The sequence below is a fragment of the Lontra canadensis genome, unplaced genomic scaffold (genome assembly GCF_010015895.1).
Source record: "Lontra canadensis isolate GAN:19392208 unplaced genomic scaffold, GSC_riverotter_1.0 scaffold154, whole genome shotgun sequence".
Taxonomy (NCBI): Eukaryota; Metazoa; Chordata; class Mammalia; order Carnivora; family Mustelidae; genus Lontra; species Lontra canadensis.
Window position 1 is genome coordinate 1,194,293 of NW_022631148.1, and position 21,757 is coordinate 1,216,049.

General features: G+C 42.4%; 1 protein-coding gene across 2 annotated transcripts; it reads right to left on the minus strand.

The window, feature by feature from the left end:
• Window positions 1-19,838, minus strand: MTCH2 (mitochondrial carrier 2). 2 transcript variants are annotated; one of them, XM_032844530.1, is made up of 13 exons: window positions 19,631-19,836; window positions 16,625-16,709; window positions 16,358-16,464; window positions 10,480-10,506; window positions 9,841-9,903; window positions 8,438-8,495; window positions 8,128-8,179; window positions 7,655-7,714; window positions 5,961-6,054; window positions 4,836-4,883; window positions 4,032-4,099; window positions 1,994-2,069; window positions 1-210 (listed from the first exon to the last, which is right to left on the minus strand). In XM_032844530.1, the coding sequence occupies exons 1-13, from the start codon at window positions 19,715-19,717 to the stop codon at window positions 124-126; spliced, it is 912 nt and encodes a 303-aa protein (XP_032700421.1). In that variant the 5' UTR covers window positions 19,718-19,836; the 3' UTR covers window positions 1-123. The 2 variants fall into 2 exon arrangements, with proteins under 2 accessions (XP_032700421.1, XP_032700422.1); XM_032844531.1 differs by lacking the exon at window positions 10,480-10,506 and having other exon boundaries at window positions 19,631-19,838.
• Between the last annotated feature and the right edge of the window lie 1,919 nt (window positions 19,839-21,757).

The window sequence follows — 21,757 nt, forward strand, 5'->3', positions numbered from 1 at the left end:
TCCATTTTCCCAAGATTAAATGATTATTAAAAAAGCGCGCCACACTGTATAGAAATCAACATTCTCTCCCATAATTCTGTGCATCTGGGACTATAGAAATGTCACTGTCCCTGCCCCACATCTTCAAATTAACATTCTCAGGTCACAACAATAAGTCTTCCCAAAGGGGACCTTCCGGAAAAACAAGCTATTTCCTCGGCTCATATTTCCCTGGAAAAAAAAAATAAAATAAAAACAAATAAAGTCTAGTGTGAACATGAGGTCAGCTAGTCCAAATCAGCAGAGAGATGCATCTGGACACTTTTCTGGAGACGTGACTAAATGGGCCAGGGTGAGACTGGGGCTTTCCGGCTCCAGCCGAGCTTTCTGGAAGCTAACTACGATGTTGCCACATGTGTAAGGCAAGGATCTCTTCCTTACACAGAACTCACAGTTTGGATTCTGGCTCTGACACTTGCTAGCTAGGTTATCATGAGTCAATACACAGAGGGTGCTGACATGGTCCCACCACTCATGAAGGGCTAGCTTTTATTTACTTTTCAATGGAATGGTCAGAGCTTTAGGAAATACTTCTAAAATCTTACAACGAGAGTAATAATGTTGTAAGCTTAATTGAACAGACTCTGAACTTAGACTGCACATAGATCCTGCTCCCACAAATATAGGCTGGGTAGCCCTGGGTTATACAATTAGCGTTACTGAATGGTTCAAAGTCCCAATCTCTTCAGATGTGAAGTGGGATGATAAAGAATGGTACCTATCCTCATACGGTTATTTTGAGGATTACAGGATCTGGTACACAGGTGGCTCTCAGCGTGATGCCTGATATACAGTAAATACCCCATCAAGATTTGTTGTGTTAAGCGCTTAGAGGACTTACTGCTCCCCAGGTAAGGTGTCTGATACCCTAATACATTTTCTATCTGCTTCCTTCCTACAGCAGGGCTTAGAAAGTAGGGAAAAGAGGTCCATCTTTCCTTTTAAATGGGAACCACAATAGGAGATTGCCCAGTAAAAGTGTAAGACTCAGAATGAAACCCAGGACATCAAATTAGGTCTGTATGGAAATCATCCAAGCATTCCAGCCTGATCACAGGGGCTTGCCTGGCATGGGTGCTGGGTAAAGGCAACTACAGGAGCACTTAGGCCTTTTCTTTTGGAGGTCAGGCTGGGGAAGCCTGAGCTCTGTGAACAGAGGCCTTTCTCACAGGCATTGCCAGTGCTATGATATAACGTGATAAAGAGAGTCCTCATACACTAGCTTCGACAATCTTTGAAAAAGTGTGTGCCACTTCAAAACAGCTTAAAACTGATGGCCATTTAATGTGATCCTGTGTTAAATTTAGTGCACAGCCACCCATTATTTTGGTTCCTAACAAAGCTTTGCCTGGACTGAGAATTTGTGGTTGCAGATGACATACCTCACAGCAATAACAAAGAAGAAACTGGAGTCTGGACAAAATCATTCTCTAAAAAGACTAGGAGAGACCAGCTCCATCATCATCACTATGACAAAGAACGTCATCAACAACCTCTCGTTTCTCAGTTTCCTCTCTACTATACTGGAGAAAAACACATGAATATATAAGGAGATCCTGAGAATTTACAAAAAAGAGGTGACGTTAGAAAAAAAGAATCTGAAATTGGGGCCATCGTTTTAACATCCAGGAGAATCATCTACCCAGACCTTATTTATAATTTGAATGTGATCACTCAAATGGTTTCTCGGTTACATCTAGGGATTCTTAATTCATGACCCCTCCTGATATTTCTACGCAGCACACTTTACTGTTGTGCTGGAGTGACACACAGAACAGTGTAAAAGGTGCATAACTGGTAACTAAGGGGCAACCTACAAAAATTAACCCGGGATTCCAGAGACATTATTTAAGAAAACAAACAAAAACAAAATAAAGTATGAGAGAGAGGAGGGGTGAGGAGGGAGGGAAGAATGGAGACAGAAAGAGAGAGAAAGAGAATGAGACAGAAGTACCTCTTTTTGCAGCATGCACCAGCAGTCTATCCAAGAAGTATATATTGGGGAGTAAGGAGGGCATCCACCAGCAAGCCTGAAACAGGGGGAAAAAAAAAAAAATGAGCCATTCAAATTAATATTTCCAAAGCATTCTCTCAAGAGTTTGATAAATCTTTTTTTATTTTTTAAAGATTTTATTTATCCGACAGAGAGAGCTCACAAGTAGACAGAGAGAGAGAGGAGGGAAGCAGGCTCCCCACTGAGCAGAGAGCCCGATCTGGGGCTCGATCCCAGGACCCTGGGATCATGACCTGAGCCGAAAGCAGAGGCTTCAACTCACTGAGCCACCCAGGTGCCCCAAGAGTTTGATAAATCTTGGTCAAAATATTCTCCTACCTAGAAAGTTCCCCAAGAGGCGATTTTAGTTTCAATGGACTGGAGCAGGGAAAAAAAAAGCATCCAGAAAGGATTTCCCTCCCTCATATTTAGGTCTTTTCTTTCTTTCTTTTTTTTTTTTTTAAAGTAATCTCAACACCCAATGTGGGGCTAGAACTCATGACCCTGAGATCGAGTTGCCTGCTCCCCGACTGAGCCAGGCAGGCACCCCTCGTCTTTAGGTTTTGAAACAAGTAAACACAAACTTCAACCAGTTATGAATCTTCTAAAACACCCAGGTTTTTGAGAATGACTGTAATTCTAGAATATAGCAATTATGTGATTAAAGTACAGAGAAAGGAGATTTAAAAACTAAGTGGTGGGGCGCCTGGGTGCCTCAGTCCATTACACGTCCGCCTTTGGCTCAGATCATGATCTTAGGGTCCTGGGATCGAGCCCCGCCATCAGGGTCCCTGATGACTGGAGAGTCTGCTACTCCCTCTCCCTCTGCTGCTCCCCTTGCTTGTGCTCTCTTTGTGTCTATCAGATAAATAAAAAAATAAAATCTTAAAAAAACAAACAAACAAAAAACAAAACCTAAGTGTTCAAAAGAACCTAAAAACTGGCGACCACATGCTTTACTCAGGTAGAACCCAGAATCACTTCCTCCCTAAAAATCTGTAAGGACGGGGCACCTGGGTGGCTCAGTGGGTTAAGCCTCTGCCTTTGGCTCAGGTCATGATCCCGGTGTCCTGGGATCGAGCCCTGTAGTGGGCTCTCTGCTCAGTGGGGAGCCTGCTTCCCTCCTCTCTCTCTCTGTCTGCCTCTCTGCCTACTTGTTATCTCTCTGTCAAATTAACAAATATTTAAAAAATAATAATAAAAATAAAAATCTGTAAGGAATAATAATACATTCAACTCATCTTTCGTGTATGCTCTGAGCTAAAATGTGGCCACTGCCCTACTAATCCCAGGTGATTGGTAATTTGGAATTTTAGAGCATGTAGCTCTTGATCTCAGGGTCTTAAGACACAAAACAAAGAGAAGACGACAGGATATGGAATACAACTATGTTTAAAACTCCACATGGCTCTTTGCTTGACATCTGGTTTGAAAACCATGACAGGTCTAATGGCACACTGTGTAGGGGACTATATTCGAACAATGAACTAAAGCAAGAGGCAAAACTTCTGCTCAGTGTGGTGCAGGCACTTGGCATCTAGAAGCTGGCAATCAGCGGTATTCACGCCATACCGCCACCCACCCTCCCCGACCCATACAGTGAAAGGTTAAAAACCTTCCCATGAAAGAAAGAAAAAACATTTCTAGGAACCGAATTTCCTACTTTTTCTTTCTTTAAAACTTACTTTCTCCATGCAGCCCCTAGGAAAAACAGGGAAGAATGTGGAAATCCAGTAATTTGATCACAATCCCACTTAAACCACAGTCAAGCGTACACTGTCTGTAAGCACTTGAGAAATAGTCTTTGCGCCCTTCTCTATTCTAAGAGAGGATATGAGGGGGCTGCTTAGAATATAAGCTGATACCGTTGCTGGTGCATGGAGCGGAGAGAGTAGAAATTCAGGAAATCTAGTAATGGCATCAACTGTACTTTTCTTCCTCAAATCTCTCCCCGGACTGCTCTGTCAGGTGAATGGGATAAGAAATGCAAGGCACTTACCCACAGTTGTTGACAGCCATGAGATTAGAGACAAGCACAAAGGGATAGGTCAACATACTGGCAAAAAACTGTAAAGTGGTAAAAAGACAGCTAAGTTATTAGGTCATTCTGAATCTTTAGTCTCTTCTTCCTCTGCCTCCCACTATGGTCAACACTCCAACGGTGGTTTGGCTTTCTCAGCATCCCAGGAAAGAAGAAATTACGCGTTTTTGAGCCTGAACAGGATACCTCCTCCTAACATCCCCATTATCCAACAGTTTAACTGAAGACCAGAAGGCTTCTCTTACTGCGATTGAGTCTTCTTTCAAGTAAACTCAAGGACATGATTTAACAGAAAAAGTAAACGCCATTAAATACAATGAAGCATTTCAAAACATCCCTGAGATAGTAAGAAATTATGCATGTCCTTCTAAAGACGATGGAAGCTACTTCGGGAGTCAAATACCAGGACTCAAGAGGGAGAAGACGCCACATGACTCAAGAGGGTGAAGCTCTCCGGGGCAGATCAGCAGGGGGAAGCAGGCCTGAGGCCTGCGGGCTAGGACGTGGTGAGAAACGCCCACATGTCCCTCCCACCCCCCTGAAAGCCAAATAGACCAAACCATGTGGGCTTGTTAGTGCCGTTCCTGTGACGCAGGGACTCTGGGTTATCCTCGCCTCTGACAGACGTTAACAAACTTGAGACTCTCCTTTGAGACATCTCGTTGCCTTAAAGCAGTGATAACACATGACCCAGGTGAAATTAAAAAGAAAATGAAACAAAACACAACTATCCCTAGGTCAAGAGGATTTTAAAAAACTCACTCCTGTGACAGCTTGGGAATAACTCTTCATTTCACTCATGGTGGAAACCTAAAACAGGAAGAAAAATCTGTATTAGAACGAGTAAGAAAATTAAGATGATGTTAAGGGCGAATTGTCTCCTACCATCTCAATCTATTCTATCTCTAAATTTTTAATTTCTTTGACAGCCAGAAAATGAATTTCAAGATGAAAACATAAAATACTGAGTATGAGCCCCTGAGTATAGACAGGCAGGGGACAAAATGATCAACTTGATTCAACATGAAGAAACAAATTCGCAGGAGACTATGTGATGGCGGAGGAACAAATATAATAGGCCCAGGATTAAAAAAAAAAAAAAAAAAAAAAAAAAAAAAAAGGCAATGAGACTGGTAACCTTTTCCCACGTCCTAGAAATCCAATCCCCAGAAACAATATTTATGGTGTATCCGAGGGACAAGTGACTACCTCTGTGTGCGCCCCGCTGTGTCCCAGATGCTGCAGAGACCAGCCTCCGTACTGCAGAAGCGTGCTGCGTGGGTTTAGTCCTCCCTGTGTGTGTTCTACTTTCCACCATGCTACGGGGCTGCCTCTGTGCAGAGAGGCCCGCAGCTTCCAGGAAAGGCTAACTGTTAAAACCTCCCAGGCTGAGGTTCCTAAGAAGCCCAGTCCAGGAATCCCTTTAACGTCTCAGATTGGACGAAATAACCCTTGGTACACTATGAAACTGTCCTGCTTCATAGTATCTGCAAAAATCATCTATCAATACCGAGGCCGTCTCCCGGCAGCACAGAGACAGGGACAGATTTCTTAGGCTTACTCGGCTATACCCCAGGGACTTTTTCAGGTGCATCTTTCTACGGTAAATAGTATAGGTCAATCCATTAGCCTTTCAAAACTTGACTGACAGTGTTTAGCCATGTAACAATGAGTCTGGCAAAAACATAATGAAGTGCCACTTTATCATTTTTTAAAATAGATTCCATCCTAAACTTGGGGTCTGAACTCATGACCCTGAGGTTAAGAGTCACATGCTCCACTTCCTGTGCCAGCCAGGGGCCCCACCACGTTACTGTGAAGCTAACCAAGCCTCCCAGTGAATACAATAAAGTCAGCCCCAACACATCTTATCCAGATCACACCTACCCCACTGTCCAGTGCATAGGTATTGACGAGGTAGGCCAGTGAGTTACAGAGCCACAAAGAAATGATGTCACCTAGGAGGCGGGGAATAAGACCCCTACATGAAGAAATAAGAAAAATAAGAGCCAAGAACTGCGATCAGTAAAAAGATAATCCACTCAATACAAACACTTCTCAAAGAAAGATTTCAAAGTCTTCAAGAGAACTGAAAAGACATGGGGCGCCTGGGTGGCTCAGTGGGTTAAGCCTCTGCCTTCAGCTCAGGTCATGATCTCGGGGTCCTGGGATCAAGCCCCACATCAGGCTCTCTGCTCAGCAAGGAGCCTGCTTCTCCCTCTCTCTCTGCCTGCCTCTCTGCCTACTTCTGCCAACTTGTGATTTCTATCTCTGTCAAATAAAAAAAAAAAAAAAAAGACAACAAATGCTGGAATTAGTACAGACTAGTTCATCCTAGTTAATGTAACTGTACTTGAGGTTAATCTCCAACGACTTTCATTCCCATTTGACAAATGCAGGCCAGCTCTATGCCCTCAAAGCTTCACCTAATGGGCTCACCTGACTATTAAGAACTATGAGCAGGGGGGACAAAAATCTGCTTGTTTTGGAGAGACTTAAATATGACTTTGGCTAAGCTACTTGACATTCAGATCTGACAGGGCCGAAAGTGACTACAAAATTACAAAACGAGAATGGCTCAAACAGACATGGGTGAGGGACGTCAAAAAACAGATTCCCAGGGCCTAAGCGGCCGAGGTGATGCAGCACAGCACAGCAGGATGAACATCACCCACAGACTGAAGACCAGGGTTCAAATGCCATGTCCATCACTCACCAGCTGTGTGACCAGAGCAAATGAACTTCCCAGAGCACCAACTTTTTCTAATCTCTAAAGTAAGAATTTAATAGCTATCCTATCTCCTAGACCATTTACTTTTTCTCTTTCTTTCTTTCTTTCTTTCTTTCTTTCTTTCTTTCTTTCTTTCTTTCTCTCTCTCTCTCTTTCTTTCTTTCTTTCTTCCTTTCTTTCTTTTTCTTTCTTTTTTTAGTAGTCTCCATGCCCAACATGGGGCTTGAACTCAAGACCCTGAGATCAAGAGCTATATGCTCTACCAGCTGAGTGATCCAGGGGACCCCCCTCCCAGGTTATCATACTCCAAAAAAACTAAAAAACAAACAAAAAAATCCCAGTTACATGGCAATACTCTGAAAATGAAAGAGGACCATTTCTAGTTTTCCTTATTAAAAGAAGAACGAGAGTGGTAGTCTAAGTTCTTCCAAAGGAAACCCAAGGGAGTGAATACAGCCTTGCAAAAATGTATTACTCTCAGGATAAGGAAGATCATTTTCCTATTTTTCAAAAATTAAGTTTCTCTAGTTTATCTACTGCACAATAGGAACTTATTATAAAGGTAGAAACTTGGAATGAATTTAACAAAATTTTAACAGAACTGAAAACAAAACGAAAAACCCCCAAACAAAAACCAAAACCCTAATATCCAATGTTTTAGACGTCCAGAAGCAAAGTCTGGGATCTTTACAACAGAATTTAAGTCTGAGGGGCTTTAACAGAGTGTCACATGAAGTAAACCCCGAGAGTACATTTTCTCCAAGGATTAAACAATGAGTAGTGTCCTGATTTTCATTAAAGCTTTCCACCCCCACAAATAACTGCACATGTAAATCAACAATTTACTTACGCAAAAAATCCTAGGATGCCCTCTTCACGATAGATGGTTACTATGGAATCATAAAGTCCACTAGGTACAGAAGATGGAAAGGCAAAAATACATGAAGATTATTTTGGAGCTATTAAAAAAAACTGTTCAATGATCACTTTTGACAAGGAAATTTATACCCCACCCTCCCTTTCTGCCACTCTCACTCTGCAAAGACAGCTGAATTTGGAGACAGGAGTGGAGACAGGACTACCCAAGGGTGCAGTCACATGGAGTCAGGGTAAATTTTGGCTTCAGTGGCTCTGCAACTTACTCTGAGATCCTGGGAAGGTTCCTAAACCTGCCTGGGCCACTGTCTTCCATTTTACCATTTTTTCGTTCATTTTTGTGCAGAACAAATGATCTCTCAATTTGCTCTGTAAACTCTAAGGCACCATTAAAATATAAAACACTTCGAAAGATCTCTCTGAATATGGGAAAACAAAAACACTTACCAGTACTTGGATTCTCTGCCAATGAACTGTACCATAGATCTCAGAGTAATCACTGCAGAACAGAGAAAAGATTTTTAAAACTATGTCGAGATAAACTTTGATAGCCCTGAAAAAGAAAAAAGTTTTTCCATCTAAAAACACTTTGCTCTCTGGATAAACTGGACAAATGCCAAAAGGAGCAGGCAAACAAAGAACACGCATTCAAGGCACTTCAGTGAACTCCCCTATCAACCTATCTAGGAGGTCAGGAGAGCCCATGCTATGAAAGGTGGGTCACAAATCAGATTTCAGTCACCAACTGTAAACCTACCATGGAAGGGATGTGTGATGAGGGTAGCAGCAGAACGGGCCATCATCTCTCGAGTCGTCTAGAAACAATCAACACACACGTTTGAAACCTAAACAGATGACACTTGGATTCCTGCGAGAAGTAATGTGGGCGGCACAGCACCCTTGCCCTGAATGTGGTACGGTATAATACACTGTTATCCTCTCTTACCTTTCCTCCTGGGTTTCAGTGTTCTGTTATGGTTACTTCTCAAAACTGACGTGCAAAGCAGATTTCTGTTATCTTCTCAATTTTACAGATTGGAACAACCAATCCAAAGATTAAGAGGCTCGCTAGCTAAACACTAACCCAGCTGGGATAAAACCACAAGGCCTGGTATTTCGATTTTTAAGTTGCTTTCTCCCTGAGAGTGATTTCAGAGAGTCTGTGATCTCTGTTATTCGAATGTCAGGCTCTGTTTAATCTGTGCCAACAGAGCAACTCTGACTAGTTTTTCCACCCCAACCCTGTAACTGTGCAGTATCTTAGAGCCGCTATTTATCCTAGTTTATCTTTCTTGTCCAGGACTCTGTAAAGAAGTGGCAGAGAAAATTAGATTACAACACTGGGGAGGCAGGTAGTGAAGACAGCAGGTCCGTTATTCATCTGTGCATTTAAACATCACCTTCGGTCATCTAGTTAAGATATCCCTCGCCCCTGCGCCAATGATAGTCCTGAGAAGAGCCCGTGTCACAGGATGGGTGAACTCAAGTTAAAAAAAACCACAAAAACATATTAATACACGTACCTCTACTTTTAAAAAAAAGTAGAAAATTTACCAAAAACAAAGCTGATTCATTTGACATCTAGACCTGCTTCTTTTGGAATATGTGTTTTAGAAGGCAGCATTCACTAGAAGACTGTGATCTCACTAAAGACAATAAAACAATGTAAAGACTAAGAAATAAAAGAGTGGTTTTGAAAGCCATAAATATTAAGTCAGGCACGAAACAAACTCCACTGACAGAGTGAGGGAACGGGAAATGGGTACAAGGAACAATCCCCAGTCAGAATAACGTTGTAAAAGCGTCTCCTGATAGATGTTATCTGACACACGAAGGGGCAGGCCACTACTTAAACACAATTGTGCCAGAGGTTTACACCTCTATTAGAAGACTTTCAGTAGAAACCTCTTCAATTTCACACATGAAATGAGTGGACAAAATTAGTTTCCTTGAAATGCATCTAATCCAAATAGAAAGCAATGCTTTTTTTTTTTTCTTCCTTTTTATGGTATCATGTAGAAAAGCCCAAATTGAACCGAAGGTCTATTTTATTTGGAATAAATGCTGAACACATGGGCCTGATGATCCTGACTCCACAAACTGCCACATTGCATACATTGCGAGTGAGGGAAACAGCACAGGACATCATCAGTCTCTTACCTCCTTGATAACTTGGTCGAAGGAAGGTGTGACTTCTTTCTCTACATTTCCAGAGCCTAAATCCTGGAAATCAAAATGAAAGAAGACAGGTATCTTGGTGGTTTTATTTTTAATTTGATATGATTGTTATTTTTAAAAAGGTGTTATTTTTTATTTTTTAAAGATTTTATTTATCCATTTGTCAGAGAGAGAGAGAGAAGACAAGAGCACAAGGGAGAGCACAAGCAGGGGGAGAGGCAAAGGGAGAAGCAGACTCCCCGCCAAGCAAGGAGCCCGATGTGGGACTCAATCCCAGGACCATGGAATCATGACCCAAGCCGAAGGCAGCCGCTTAACCAACTGAGCCACCCAGGTGTCCCTAAAGGTTTTATTTTTTTAAAGTAATCTCTACATGTAACGTGGCGCTTGAACCTGTAACCCTAAGATCAAGAGTTGTACCCTCCACCGACTGAGCCAGGCAGGCACCCATATCTTGATGGTTTTAAATAGAACTATTCAAACTGGTGGCCATCCTGTATGCCAACACTCACTGAGATGAAAGGGGAACTGACTGCTTGTCCTTTCTCTGAAAAAAGACCAAAGAGCAATAACAACTTGCAAGGGAAACGGGCCCGTGCATACAAATCAGCTCCAACATACCTCAACCTTGTCACATTCCTGGTAATGCTACAAAGAAGAGAAAAGAAAGGATGATTAGGGCTGTCATAGTGTCACTGAGAGAGGACATAAAATGAGAATAAAACAGTTGGCTTTTTCCTTTTTTGGGCTGCATATTTCCAATACTTTCTATTTCCAATTAATTGGAAAGAACTGTCTCTAAGATGATCTCATTGCTAAGTTTCATATATTGGCCAGCTGGAGGAACAAGCAAATGCTCATGAAAACTCTTATCTAAAAGAAGAAATAGGAAAACAAACCAAAAACTAAAATTAAAAAAAAAAAATTAAAAATTAAAAATCCAAGGGCATTATTTACTACACATACACATTTAGCAGAAATAAGCTGGTAAAAACATAACCTAACATTAAAGCTATGGAAAAAGCCTCATGGCTTTTTCATGAAAAAGCAGGACCACTGCCAAACAACCTGATTAAAAAAATGGGCAGAGAATGTGAACACACACTTTTCCACAGAAGATATACAGACGGCCAAGAGGCAAATGAAAAGATGTTCCACGTCACTCATCATCAGGAAATGCAAACCAAAAGCAAAATGAGCTATCATCTCACACCAGTTAGATTGGCTATCATCAAAAAGACAAGAAATAACAAGTGTTAGGGAGGATGTGGAGGAAAATGAACCCTGATACTGTTGCTGGAAATGTACTCTAGTGCAGCCACTGTGGAACTGTATGGAGGTTCCTCAAAAAGTTAAGAAAAGAACTATCATAGGGGTGCTTGGTTGGCTCAGTTGGTAAAGCATGTGAATCTTGATCTTGGGGCTGAGTTTAAGCCCCATGTTGTGCACAGAGATTATTTTTTTATTGTTTTTTAAAAATTTTATTTGACAGAGACACAACGAGAGAAGGAACACAAGCAGGGTAAGTGGGAGAGGGAGAAGCAGGCTTCCCGCCGAGCAGGGAGCCCGAGATGGGGCTCGATCCCAGCACCCCTGGATCAGTTCTCTGCCTACTTGTGATCTCTCTCTGTCAAATAAATAAATAAAATCTTTAAAAAAATATTGTTTTATTTGACAGAGAGAGAGTGTGAGAGACAGAGCACAAGCAAGGGCAGTAGTAGGCAAAGGGAGAGGGAGAAGCAGGCTCCCCACTGAGCAAGGAGCCTGATGTGGGGCTCAATCCCAGAAACCTGGGATCATGAGCTGAGCCAAAGGCAGATGCTTAACTGACTGAGCCACCCAGGCACCCTGTGCATAGAGATTACTTACTTAAAAAAAAAAAAAAAAAATTTTAAAAGAACCACCATAAAATCCAGCCATTCCACCTCTCGAGAATATGAACACTAAATTTGATAAAACATATGCACCCTGATGTTTATAGCAGCATTATTCATAATAGCCAAGATACAGAAACAACCTAAATGGCCACTGATGGGTGAATGGATAAGGAAATTATGGTATCTAAGCACAATGGAATACTGCTCAGCCATTAAAAAAAAAAAAAGAAAAAGAAATATTGCCATTAAAAAAAAATAAATTTCATTTATTTATTTGAGAGAGAGAGAGAGAGCAAGTGAGCGAGCATGAGAGGGGAGAAGGTCAGAGGTAGAAGCAGACTCCCTGCAGAGCCAGGAGCTGGATGCAGGACTCGATACCAGGACTCTAGGATCATGTGCTGAGCAAAAGGCAGCCACCCAACCAAGCAACCCAGGAGCCTGAAATCTTGCTATTCGTGACAACATGGGTGGACCTTGAGGGTATCAAGTTAAGTGAAATAAATCAGAAAGAGAAAGACAAAAGCTGTGATTTCACTCACATGTGGACTGTAAACCAACCTGCCAACCAACCAAACTCAGGAAGAACAGGTTACCAGAAGGGAAGGGGATGGAAGATGGGCGAAGTGGGGAAAGGGGGTCAATTGTATGGTGATGGATGTTAACCACAAGATCATTCTGTAACAAATATAGATGTCAAATTACAATGCTGTACACCTGAAACTTAAAAATGTTATGTACTAATTTTACCTCACTTAAAAAAAAAAAAAAGTAGTACCAATACCAAATTACTGCAAGGCTCTTTTCTTCACTGTACAAAAGAACAGAGAATTGGTGCCAAGTCAGAATAGCTAAAAATTGTCTCACTTTTCTGTTTGTATCTGACTGTTTCTAAAACAAGCAAGAGAGAAGATTCTGTTCTCTTCCAAAATACTGAATACTGCCAGAGTTCAGACTATATTGGAAGAGGAAATACTATTTGTGGGCTATTTAGAAACAGAAGATGGGATAGGTGAAATGAAAGAATCAGAGACAATAGAGCCACTAATCCTACCAGATTAAAAAAAAGACAATACTTTCTTCTGTAAAAAGATTTTTTTAAAAAATTCAGAACAAAGAGAATAAATTTCAAGACGAAGCAAAATGATGTTTTGGGGTCAAATTCCAGGTCTTTAGTTAAAGTAATTCTAATAGTTTCAGTTTCACGTGTACTTAAAAATTCTTGCTCATTTCTAGACTTAGCTTTTTTTACCCTGTTAGTAAAATTTCCTACCTGTCCTTTCTACATTATTCTGAACAGAATTCAATTTCATTCTTGTTCAGGTATACAGAACTCTTTCTTATAACGGCTAACAATTTCAACAACCCTGAACTGGTCTTTTTTCCTGATGCAAAAAGCTGCTTTTGATAGTAAGTATAGAATCAATTCCCTGTCATGCCACAAGTAAACACATATTCAGGGCACCTGCTTAATTCCACTCGAGCTTACTTTTCCTGTAGGTAAAGGAACTTGTTCTCAAGCAGTACTCTTACTTTTGGTCTAAGTCTATACACAAAACCAGCTGACTCCGTGACAGATGCCTTCCCATTAAGCTCACTTAAGCAATGGCAACAATTTCACTGAGCCCAGGGGAGGGTGTGGCTGGGGACAAAAGGCCAGGCATCAATCCACCGAAAGCTTGGGCCCATTAAGACTCCATTACTCAGACCCAGGGGTCACCTGCAAGTTTCCACATCTGGCCCACAGGCATGACAAGAAGAGTAAGTGTAAAGTGGGTACAGCAAGCAACTCCTGATCTCAGTGTCACGGGGCTTCTGAGTTCAAGCCCAACAATGGGCACAGAGCTTACTTAAAAAAAAAAAAAAAAAAAGAATGCGTGTAGAGAATAATGAAATGACTGAGGGGTGAAACAGCTTCCATGTGAGGCAACTACTAGAGAACCTCTCCCACTCAGAAATCAAGGAGGGCTGAAGAGAATTTAAAATCTAAGCCAATTAGCACTCATATGTGGAATTTAAGAAACAAAACAAACGATCATAGGGAAAGAAAAAAGAGGGAGACAAACCAAGAAACAGACCCTTAACTAGAGAGAACAAACTGATGGTTACCAGAGGGAGGGGGAGGATGGGTGAAATGGGTGATGGGGATTAAGGAGGGCGGCTGTCGTGATGAGCACCAGGTGTTGTATAGACGTGCTGAATCCCCATATTGTACACCTGAAACTAATATTCCACTGTATGTTAACTAATTGGAATTCACATAAAAACTTTTAAAAAATCTAAGCCAATTAGATCATGAAACTTTAACAAAATCAAGATACGCTCATCAGATGATAAAACATTAGAACTTGGTTAATGTTAAAGCCTACGAAAGTAAAGGAAGGACTGTGCCAAGTATTGTTTAAATAAACAGTAACCAATTGGAATTTAATACATTTGATGTATTACCTAGGTTGATAGTAATACATAGATTTGGTTAGCATATGTTGTGACTTTTTTTTTTTAAAAGATTTTATTTATTTATTTGACAGACAGAGATCACAAGTAGGCAGAGAGGCAGGCAGAGAGGAAGGGAAGCAGGCTCCCTGCTGAGCAGAGAGCCCCATTCGGGGCTTGATCCCAGAACCCTGGGATCATGACCTGAGCCGAAGGCAGAGGCTTTAACCAACTGAGCCACCCAGGCGCCCCTGTTGTGAAATTTTTGGAGAGTTAAGAGCACAGAGGCTAACATACCTTGGTGCCAGTAGGAGACAGAATAATGAACCAGAAATCCCTTAGTTTTATATTCTCCACCACACTCATGCTAAATACCTTCCCATGGACTGTTCTAAGCGGTGCGGAATTTGTATTCATAACACCTTTATAAATACAATAAAGGGCCATTCTGTTTGACCTACATGGTAATTGGTAAAACTGAGAAACCAGCACCATCAGAATCATTAGCTTTGGCATTGGAGGTGAAAAGAAGCTGGCAAAACAAGAGGATCCGTGAGAAAGAAAGAAATGTAACCTTGGTTTTTTGGGTGTTTTGTTTTTTTTTTTTTAAGATTTTATTTATTTATTTGACAGAAAGAGAGCACAAGCAGGGGGAGAAGCAGGCTCCCTGCTCAGCAGGGAGCCTGATGTGAGGCTCCATCCCAGGACCCTGGGATCATGTCTTGAGCTAAAGGCAGACGCCTAATCAACTGAGCCACCCAGGCACCCCATAACCTTGATATTTTAACAAACATTTTAGGAAACACTGCCAACATAAGAAAAATTAATAATTCACCTACATATATCCATTACCAAGGTTAAACATGTTTAACAGTTGCCCCTTTTGTTTCAGAGCTCTGGCCTTCTTAAAATAAAACGCCACAGAAACAGACGAAGTTCCACCTCTCATCTCTTCCCCCACTTCCCAAAAGTAACCGCAAGCCTGATGTGTACTTTGGTGAGGTTAAAAAAAAGGTGTTCCCCAACCCCAAATTTGTGTGACATAACACATTAGCAGAAACAGTGCATAAAATACAAATGTAAAACAGAATAAATAATTAAAAGGCAAATATCCATGTAGTCATGATCCAGGTCAAGGAAAATAATTTCCATTACCCCTGAGCCCCATGCATGATCCCTTCCCCCCTCTCTCCCCACAGATAACCACTGTCCTGACTTTTACGTTCCTTTTGTTAAGTTTTTTTCTTTTTAAAGATTTTATTTATTTATTTATTTGACAGAGATCACAAGTAGGCAGAGAGGCAGGCAGAGAGAGGAGGAAGCAGGCTCCCCGCTGAGCAGAGAGCCCGTTGTGGGGCTCAATCCCAGAACCCTGGGATCATGACCCAAGATGAAGGCAGAGGCTTTAACCCACCAAGCCACCCAGGTGCCCCTTGTTAATTTTTTTAAAAAACAAGTTTCTGGGGTGCCTGGCTGGCTCAGTCCATAGCACGTTCGACTTGTGATCTCAGGATTGTGAGTTCATGTCCCACTCTGGGAGTGGAGCTTACTTTAAAAATAAATAAAATATTTTAAAAAATAAATACATAAGGGGTAACTGGGTGGCTCAGTGGGTTGGGCTTCTGCCTTCAGCTCAGGTCATGATCTCAGGGTCCTGGGATCAAGCCCCGCATTGGGTTCTCTGCTCAGCGGGGAGCCTGGTTCCCCCCCCCACCCCCGCTCTGCCTGCCTCTCTGCCTACTAGTGATCTCTGTCTGAAATAAATAAAATAAAAATCTTTTAAAAATAAATAAATAAATACATAAAAAATAAGCTTGTAACAGAGAACATTTTACTAGCGGTAATGTTAGAAATAAGAGGAAAATAACTCCAGAAAGAAATATGTGCTTCAATCAGCTTCCTTCCTTCTTTGAAGAAATAAAATGAGCTACACAGGAGATCAAGTAAGTGTTTCTGCTCAGAATGACTGGTTCAGAGGAAGAAGGACTGCAGATCAAAATCTATCCCTTCATTTTATACAAATTCCCTTTGCATCCCAGGGAAGACTTAAGAATGGGTATTTGAAGTAAATGTTTTCAAGAGAAGAAAGGACCTGGTCTTAAATATATCTTTGAAATTGCTCTTGGTCAGAAAAACAAACTGCATAAAAAGAAATCGAAATCTTTGGGAAGATTACTTGATTTTCTTACCTGTAAAACTTTACCATGGACCACAGTTCCAAGGACACCTGAACACAGTCTTGGAGTTAAGCCTGTGAACAACCCACGCTTCCCATCGATGCTCGCAATGTGCTGAGCTGAGAACACAAGTCAGAGATTTAAATTCCAGCTGGAAGAAAGGGTTACATAGAAATGTCATGTAAACAGGCTTTCTAGATCTTTTTTTTTCTATAACTCCTGCCTACCTAACACCGTTCTCAATGTCCTCCAAATTCCAAATAAATCAAAAACACTTACCATAACAAAAGAGACCAGGAAGCTGACATACTTGCCGCCCAAAAATATTTCGTCCTATTGTTGGAGGAAGAGGCTCATATCCCACCTTCAAAAACAAGAGAATATATCAATACCAAGCAATATTCCCCAAAATGTATTGGCTGCAAGGTTATAATTTTTAACCCCAGTGAAAATGCAGTGTAGTGTATGTTTTCCAAGGCAATCATGAAGTATCATCCTTGTCAGTTTCTTATTCTGTCAACTGGTAAGACTTGTTTCAATAAACTCCAAGCTTTCTTTTGGTTCAAATTCTACAAAGTAAACCATGTAGCTGAGATGGACAAATATAAAACTGAATATAAAATAAGGGAACTTTTGTGTTAGGAAAGCTACAGTTTACTGAGGAGTATCAAAAATACTTTCCAGGGGCACCTGGGTGGCTCAGTTGGTTAAGCCACTGCTTTCTGCTCAGGTCATGATCCTGGAGTCCCTGGATTGAGTCTCGCATAGGGCTTCCTGCTGTGCTTCTCCCGCTGACCTCTCTCGTCTCATGTTGTCTCTCTCTCTCTCAAATAAATAAATAAAATCTTAAAAAAAAAATACTTTCTAAAGCAAACCTAACACTTAAAAATTTTTTTTTAAGATTTTTATTTATTTATTTATTTGACAGACACAGATGACAAGTAAGCAGAGAGGCAGAGAGGAGGAAGCAGGCATCCTGCTGAGCAGAGAGCCCGATGTGGGGCTAAATTCCAGGACCCTGAGACCATGACCTGAGCCGAAGCCAGAGGCTTTAACCCATTGAGCCACCCATGCGTCCCCCCAAAAAAAGATTTTTAAAAAGGATTTATTTATTTATTTGATAGAGACAGGGAGTATGTGAGCACAAGCAGAGAGAACAGCAGGCAGAGGGAAAAGCAGGCTCCCCGCTGAGCAAGGAACCAAATGTGGGACTTGAATGTGAGACTGGATCCCAGAAACCCGGGATCACGATCTGAGCCAAAGGCAGACGCTCAACCCACTAAGCCACTCAAGAGTCCCTACATAAAAGACTTACTCATTTATCTTAGAGAGAGAATGGATGCGCTAGGGAAGGGGGTGGAAGGCAGGGGCAAAGGGAGAATCTAAAGTAGATTTGGCACTGAGAATGGAGCCTGATGCAGGGCTTAATCTCACGACCCTTGAGATCATGACCTGAGTCAAAACCGAGAGTTGGGACACAGCACTGACTGACCCACCCAAGTGGGGCTGAACTCACGGCTGAGAGATTAAAAGACACTTATACCCACGGAGTCAGCCAGGTGCCCTGAATGCATTTTTTATATTTGAACAAAACAGAAGACTAAGCCACCATCAACTTTGTATTTGGCTAGCAAGATGAAACACTCAAAAGGCAAATGCAGAGAGCGCTGGATAATTCATGTGGGAAATATTTATAAGCTAAATCCATATTAAATAAGCAGACTGTCATTTCATTAACAATCTAATGAAGGACACTTTACAGTTAATGATTATGATTTTAGTTTTACAATATATTCAGCATTTTTAGTAGTAATGGGAAACTTGAGAGAATGAATGACATAGGACTTGGCTTTGATCCACTACTGCTGTAATTCTTAACCTGTTCAATGAAGTAATTCCTGAGCTCCCTCAAAGTGTTACCATACCACTATTTTTAAAACTGAGTATTTAAAAATTACACCAAAACCCTTAAGACACTTGGTGACATAGAAGTTGTGTAAACAGGGTTAAGGATATTCAAATTTTTGAAGCAAGAGCTCTCAATGTCACTACGAAACCCTGCCTCCTGAAGAAGTTGAGTAATGGGCTCATATCAGATTTATTGTGAAACGTCACCTCAAGACACCATCTAGCTACAAATGTGCCAATTCTGTTTTAGATGTCACAGCACATTTCAATCAAAGTCTTTGTTCTTAGTTAAAATAATTCAATTTATAGTGGGCTTTTACATACGGAATCTGAATCCAACGGGTCAACCTGGCAACACGTATTTTAGAGAAGTATCAACTCAAATTAAGAAATGTGGCTCTCCCTAGTGTCGTGCATACTTCTGAAAGAAAGGTAGGACAAGTGAGGACAGGAGTTCTAACAACTGCTCCTTCCTTGGTACTATGCATGACATAATTATGTCAACTTTCAACAAAGGTTTTAAAAAAATGAATGGCATGCTCATCACAGGGAATTCTGGAAAGGCAATTGAAAATACTATGGAATAGGGTATCACTAGTTAAAACCTGGCTTACTTGCCTGTGAATAAAATACCATCTAAGGATTGTTTCAGAGTAGATCAAAAACTAACATAAATGCTTGAACTCTTTCATCTGAACTATTTCCAGCTCAGACAGAGGTGATTTTTGCTGTCATGAGCCACATGGGCTGCTGCTGGAGAGCGCTCAGTGAGCTCAGTGAATCCTTCCGAAATTTGAATCAGCAACCACTTCATTATCACTTCTGAATGCGCTCCTTGTGTTTACCTGGGTATCTGGTGCTAAAATCTCGGAAAAGAATAGCAGCAGTAACAGTAGCAAATAAAAATGAAAGAAAAAAAAAGCTAATAAAGTATTGGCTCCCCTCGAATTTCAAATTTGTCTTTAACAGATTTCCTGTCTTGCGTTTGGGGCAGAGGAGGTGAATGCTGATTTCAGAGGGGGCTGGAGGGGACGGCTGGGAAGCTCGTGGTGGCAACTGGCCAGGATCAACCTCAGGGAAGAAAAAACAAAGTTCAGAGAGCCACCAAGACAGGCAGGGCAGGACGGCAGTTGGCTGCGGGGAAAGGATCGGGCCTCCCCGCCTGGCAGGAGGCGAGACCTGGGAAAGGCCCACGGACAGTGGAAGAAGAGCCGCGGGCCGTGGAAGCTGTCCCTAAGGGGAAGGAAGAGGCGGCAGGGAAGGAGCAGCATCTCAGGGTACTAGAGGCCCGGAAGGCTGGAGCCGATCGCCAAGCGCCGAGGGCAGCGGCGACTGAACAAGGCGCCGGGCGGGGAAGGGGATGGCGACGACTCATACCTGGATGAGCACCTTCACGTACATGAGCGGCTGGGACAGGATGGTGAGGCCGGAGCCCAGGAGCACCTGACTGGCCGCGTCCGCCATGATGGCACCCGCGGACGGACAGACAGACCGAGCCACCAAGCGACCAAGCCGCTCCCGGATCACGTGCCAGGACCGCCGGCTTCACTGGCCCGCCCGCGGCGCGCGCGCACGCACGCACCGGCGCGCGCCTCCCCACCCAGACCCCGCCCCCCGCCCCGCCCCGCCCCGCCCCGCCCCGCCCCGCCCCGAGAAACGGCAGGCGCTCGCGAGCCGGCGCTGGGGTCGGGGCGGGGCTTACAGGCCAGGGGCGCATGCGTTCTATAGTGGGATCAGCGCCCTCCACTAGGAATGGCAGTTTCTCTTGCGCTTGCGCAGGCCTGGAACGTCCGACGGAGAAGAATGGGCGTGGCAATGGGGGGGTGTGACCCTGACAGCAAAGGCAAGGTCAGAGGAGTAAAAGAATTGAAGAGGGTTTTCTGTTATGCTTTGCCTTCTACCACTTGCCCTTTGAGCATCTGCAACATAAGGTACAAGGGTATTCGGAACCATAAACAACCTAATGGCCAGCAAAAACTAGTTACGTCTTATACTGAACAATTAATTAATCTGGAAGTTGCTATTCATTCATTCAGTTAATGTCACCTTCTCAGAAATGGCTTCTCTGACCTCTATTTAAATTTACCTGCCCCTTATTTTGTACCACGTCGCTTGGTAGTACTTACTGTCTGAAATTATTCGTTTGTGCCTTCCACCAGAATGCAAGCTCTGTGAGTTCAGGAACTGGGACAGCCTTTGTTCACTGTTGTCTATTCAGCGCCTGGCACATACTAGGTGCTCAGTAAATATTGCATGAATGAACAAATACTTTAGTGCCCTGGAGGCTACAGGCTCTAAAAGGCAAAAGGAAAAAAGCAACGTCCTTAACCCTTCAGCCTCCAGTTCACATGTTCTGTAGCTTAGGGAGGTGCAGCATGGCTCAGAGAATGAGGTACCTGGAGAAGACATGCTTTTGGTTCCTGGCTCTCCTTTGTATCTCAGTGATTCAGAAAACATTTTATCTTCTGTTACTCAATTTTTCTTTCTAAGGATAACACTACTACCTACCTCTCAGGGTTATTTGTATGATTGTATTTGAGCAGGGAGGGGCAGAGAGCAAGGGAGAGAATCTCAAGCCTACTCCAGTGTGACTGGGGAGCCAGGCCCAGGGCTCAGTCTCACCACTAGAGATCATGAGGTGAGCCAAAATCAAAAGTCAGACACTTAACTGACTGAGTCACCCAGGCACCCTTCAGGGTTATTACTGGCTGGCAAGTGGAATTATATGTAGGATACAATTTTTTTTAACTACATGTTGAAATAGTTTGGTCTTTTCTTTTCTTTTTTCTTTTTTTTTCTTTCTTTCTTTCTTTCTTTCTTTTTTTTTTTTAGAAAGAGATTGAGAGAGAGAAAGAAAGCATGAGCAAGGAGAGAGGAGCAAAGAGAGGGTGAGAATCTTCAGCAGACCCTGTACTAAGTGCAGCCTGACTCAGAACTCCATCTCAGGACCCTGAGATCATGGCCTGAGCCAAAATCAAGAGTTGTTCACTCAACCGAATAAACCACCCAGGCACCCCGAAATAGTTTTAATTATTATTATCCCTTACTCAGCATGGTGTTCCCGTGGCCCTGGGAGGCAGCTTTATAAGCCAGAAGAAGCATGGCCTTTGAAGGCCAGTAGACCTGGTCTAAATTCCATTTCCACCAGTTATTAACTATGTGTTGGTAGGCAGTTACAGGACCTCTTAGAATTTTCTTAGAGAAATAAATATAGTAATCTCTGCTCCACACAGTTGTAAGGGTTGAATGGAATAATATGCCTACCCAACTTGGCCCACAGAAATATATTAAATTGTAGGGGTGCCTGGGTGGCTCGGTCAGTTAAGTGTTGGCCTTTGGCTCAGGTCATGATCTCAGGGTCCTGGGATCAAGCCCTGCATCAGGCTCCCTGCTCAGTGGGGAGTCCGCTTGTCCCTCAGGCCGCCCCCCCCCCCCCGGCTCGTGCTCACTTTCTCTCACAAATTAAAAAAAATCTTTAAAAAATATATATATCGGGGCACCTGG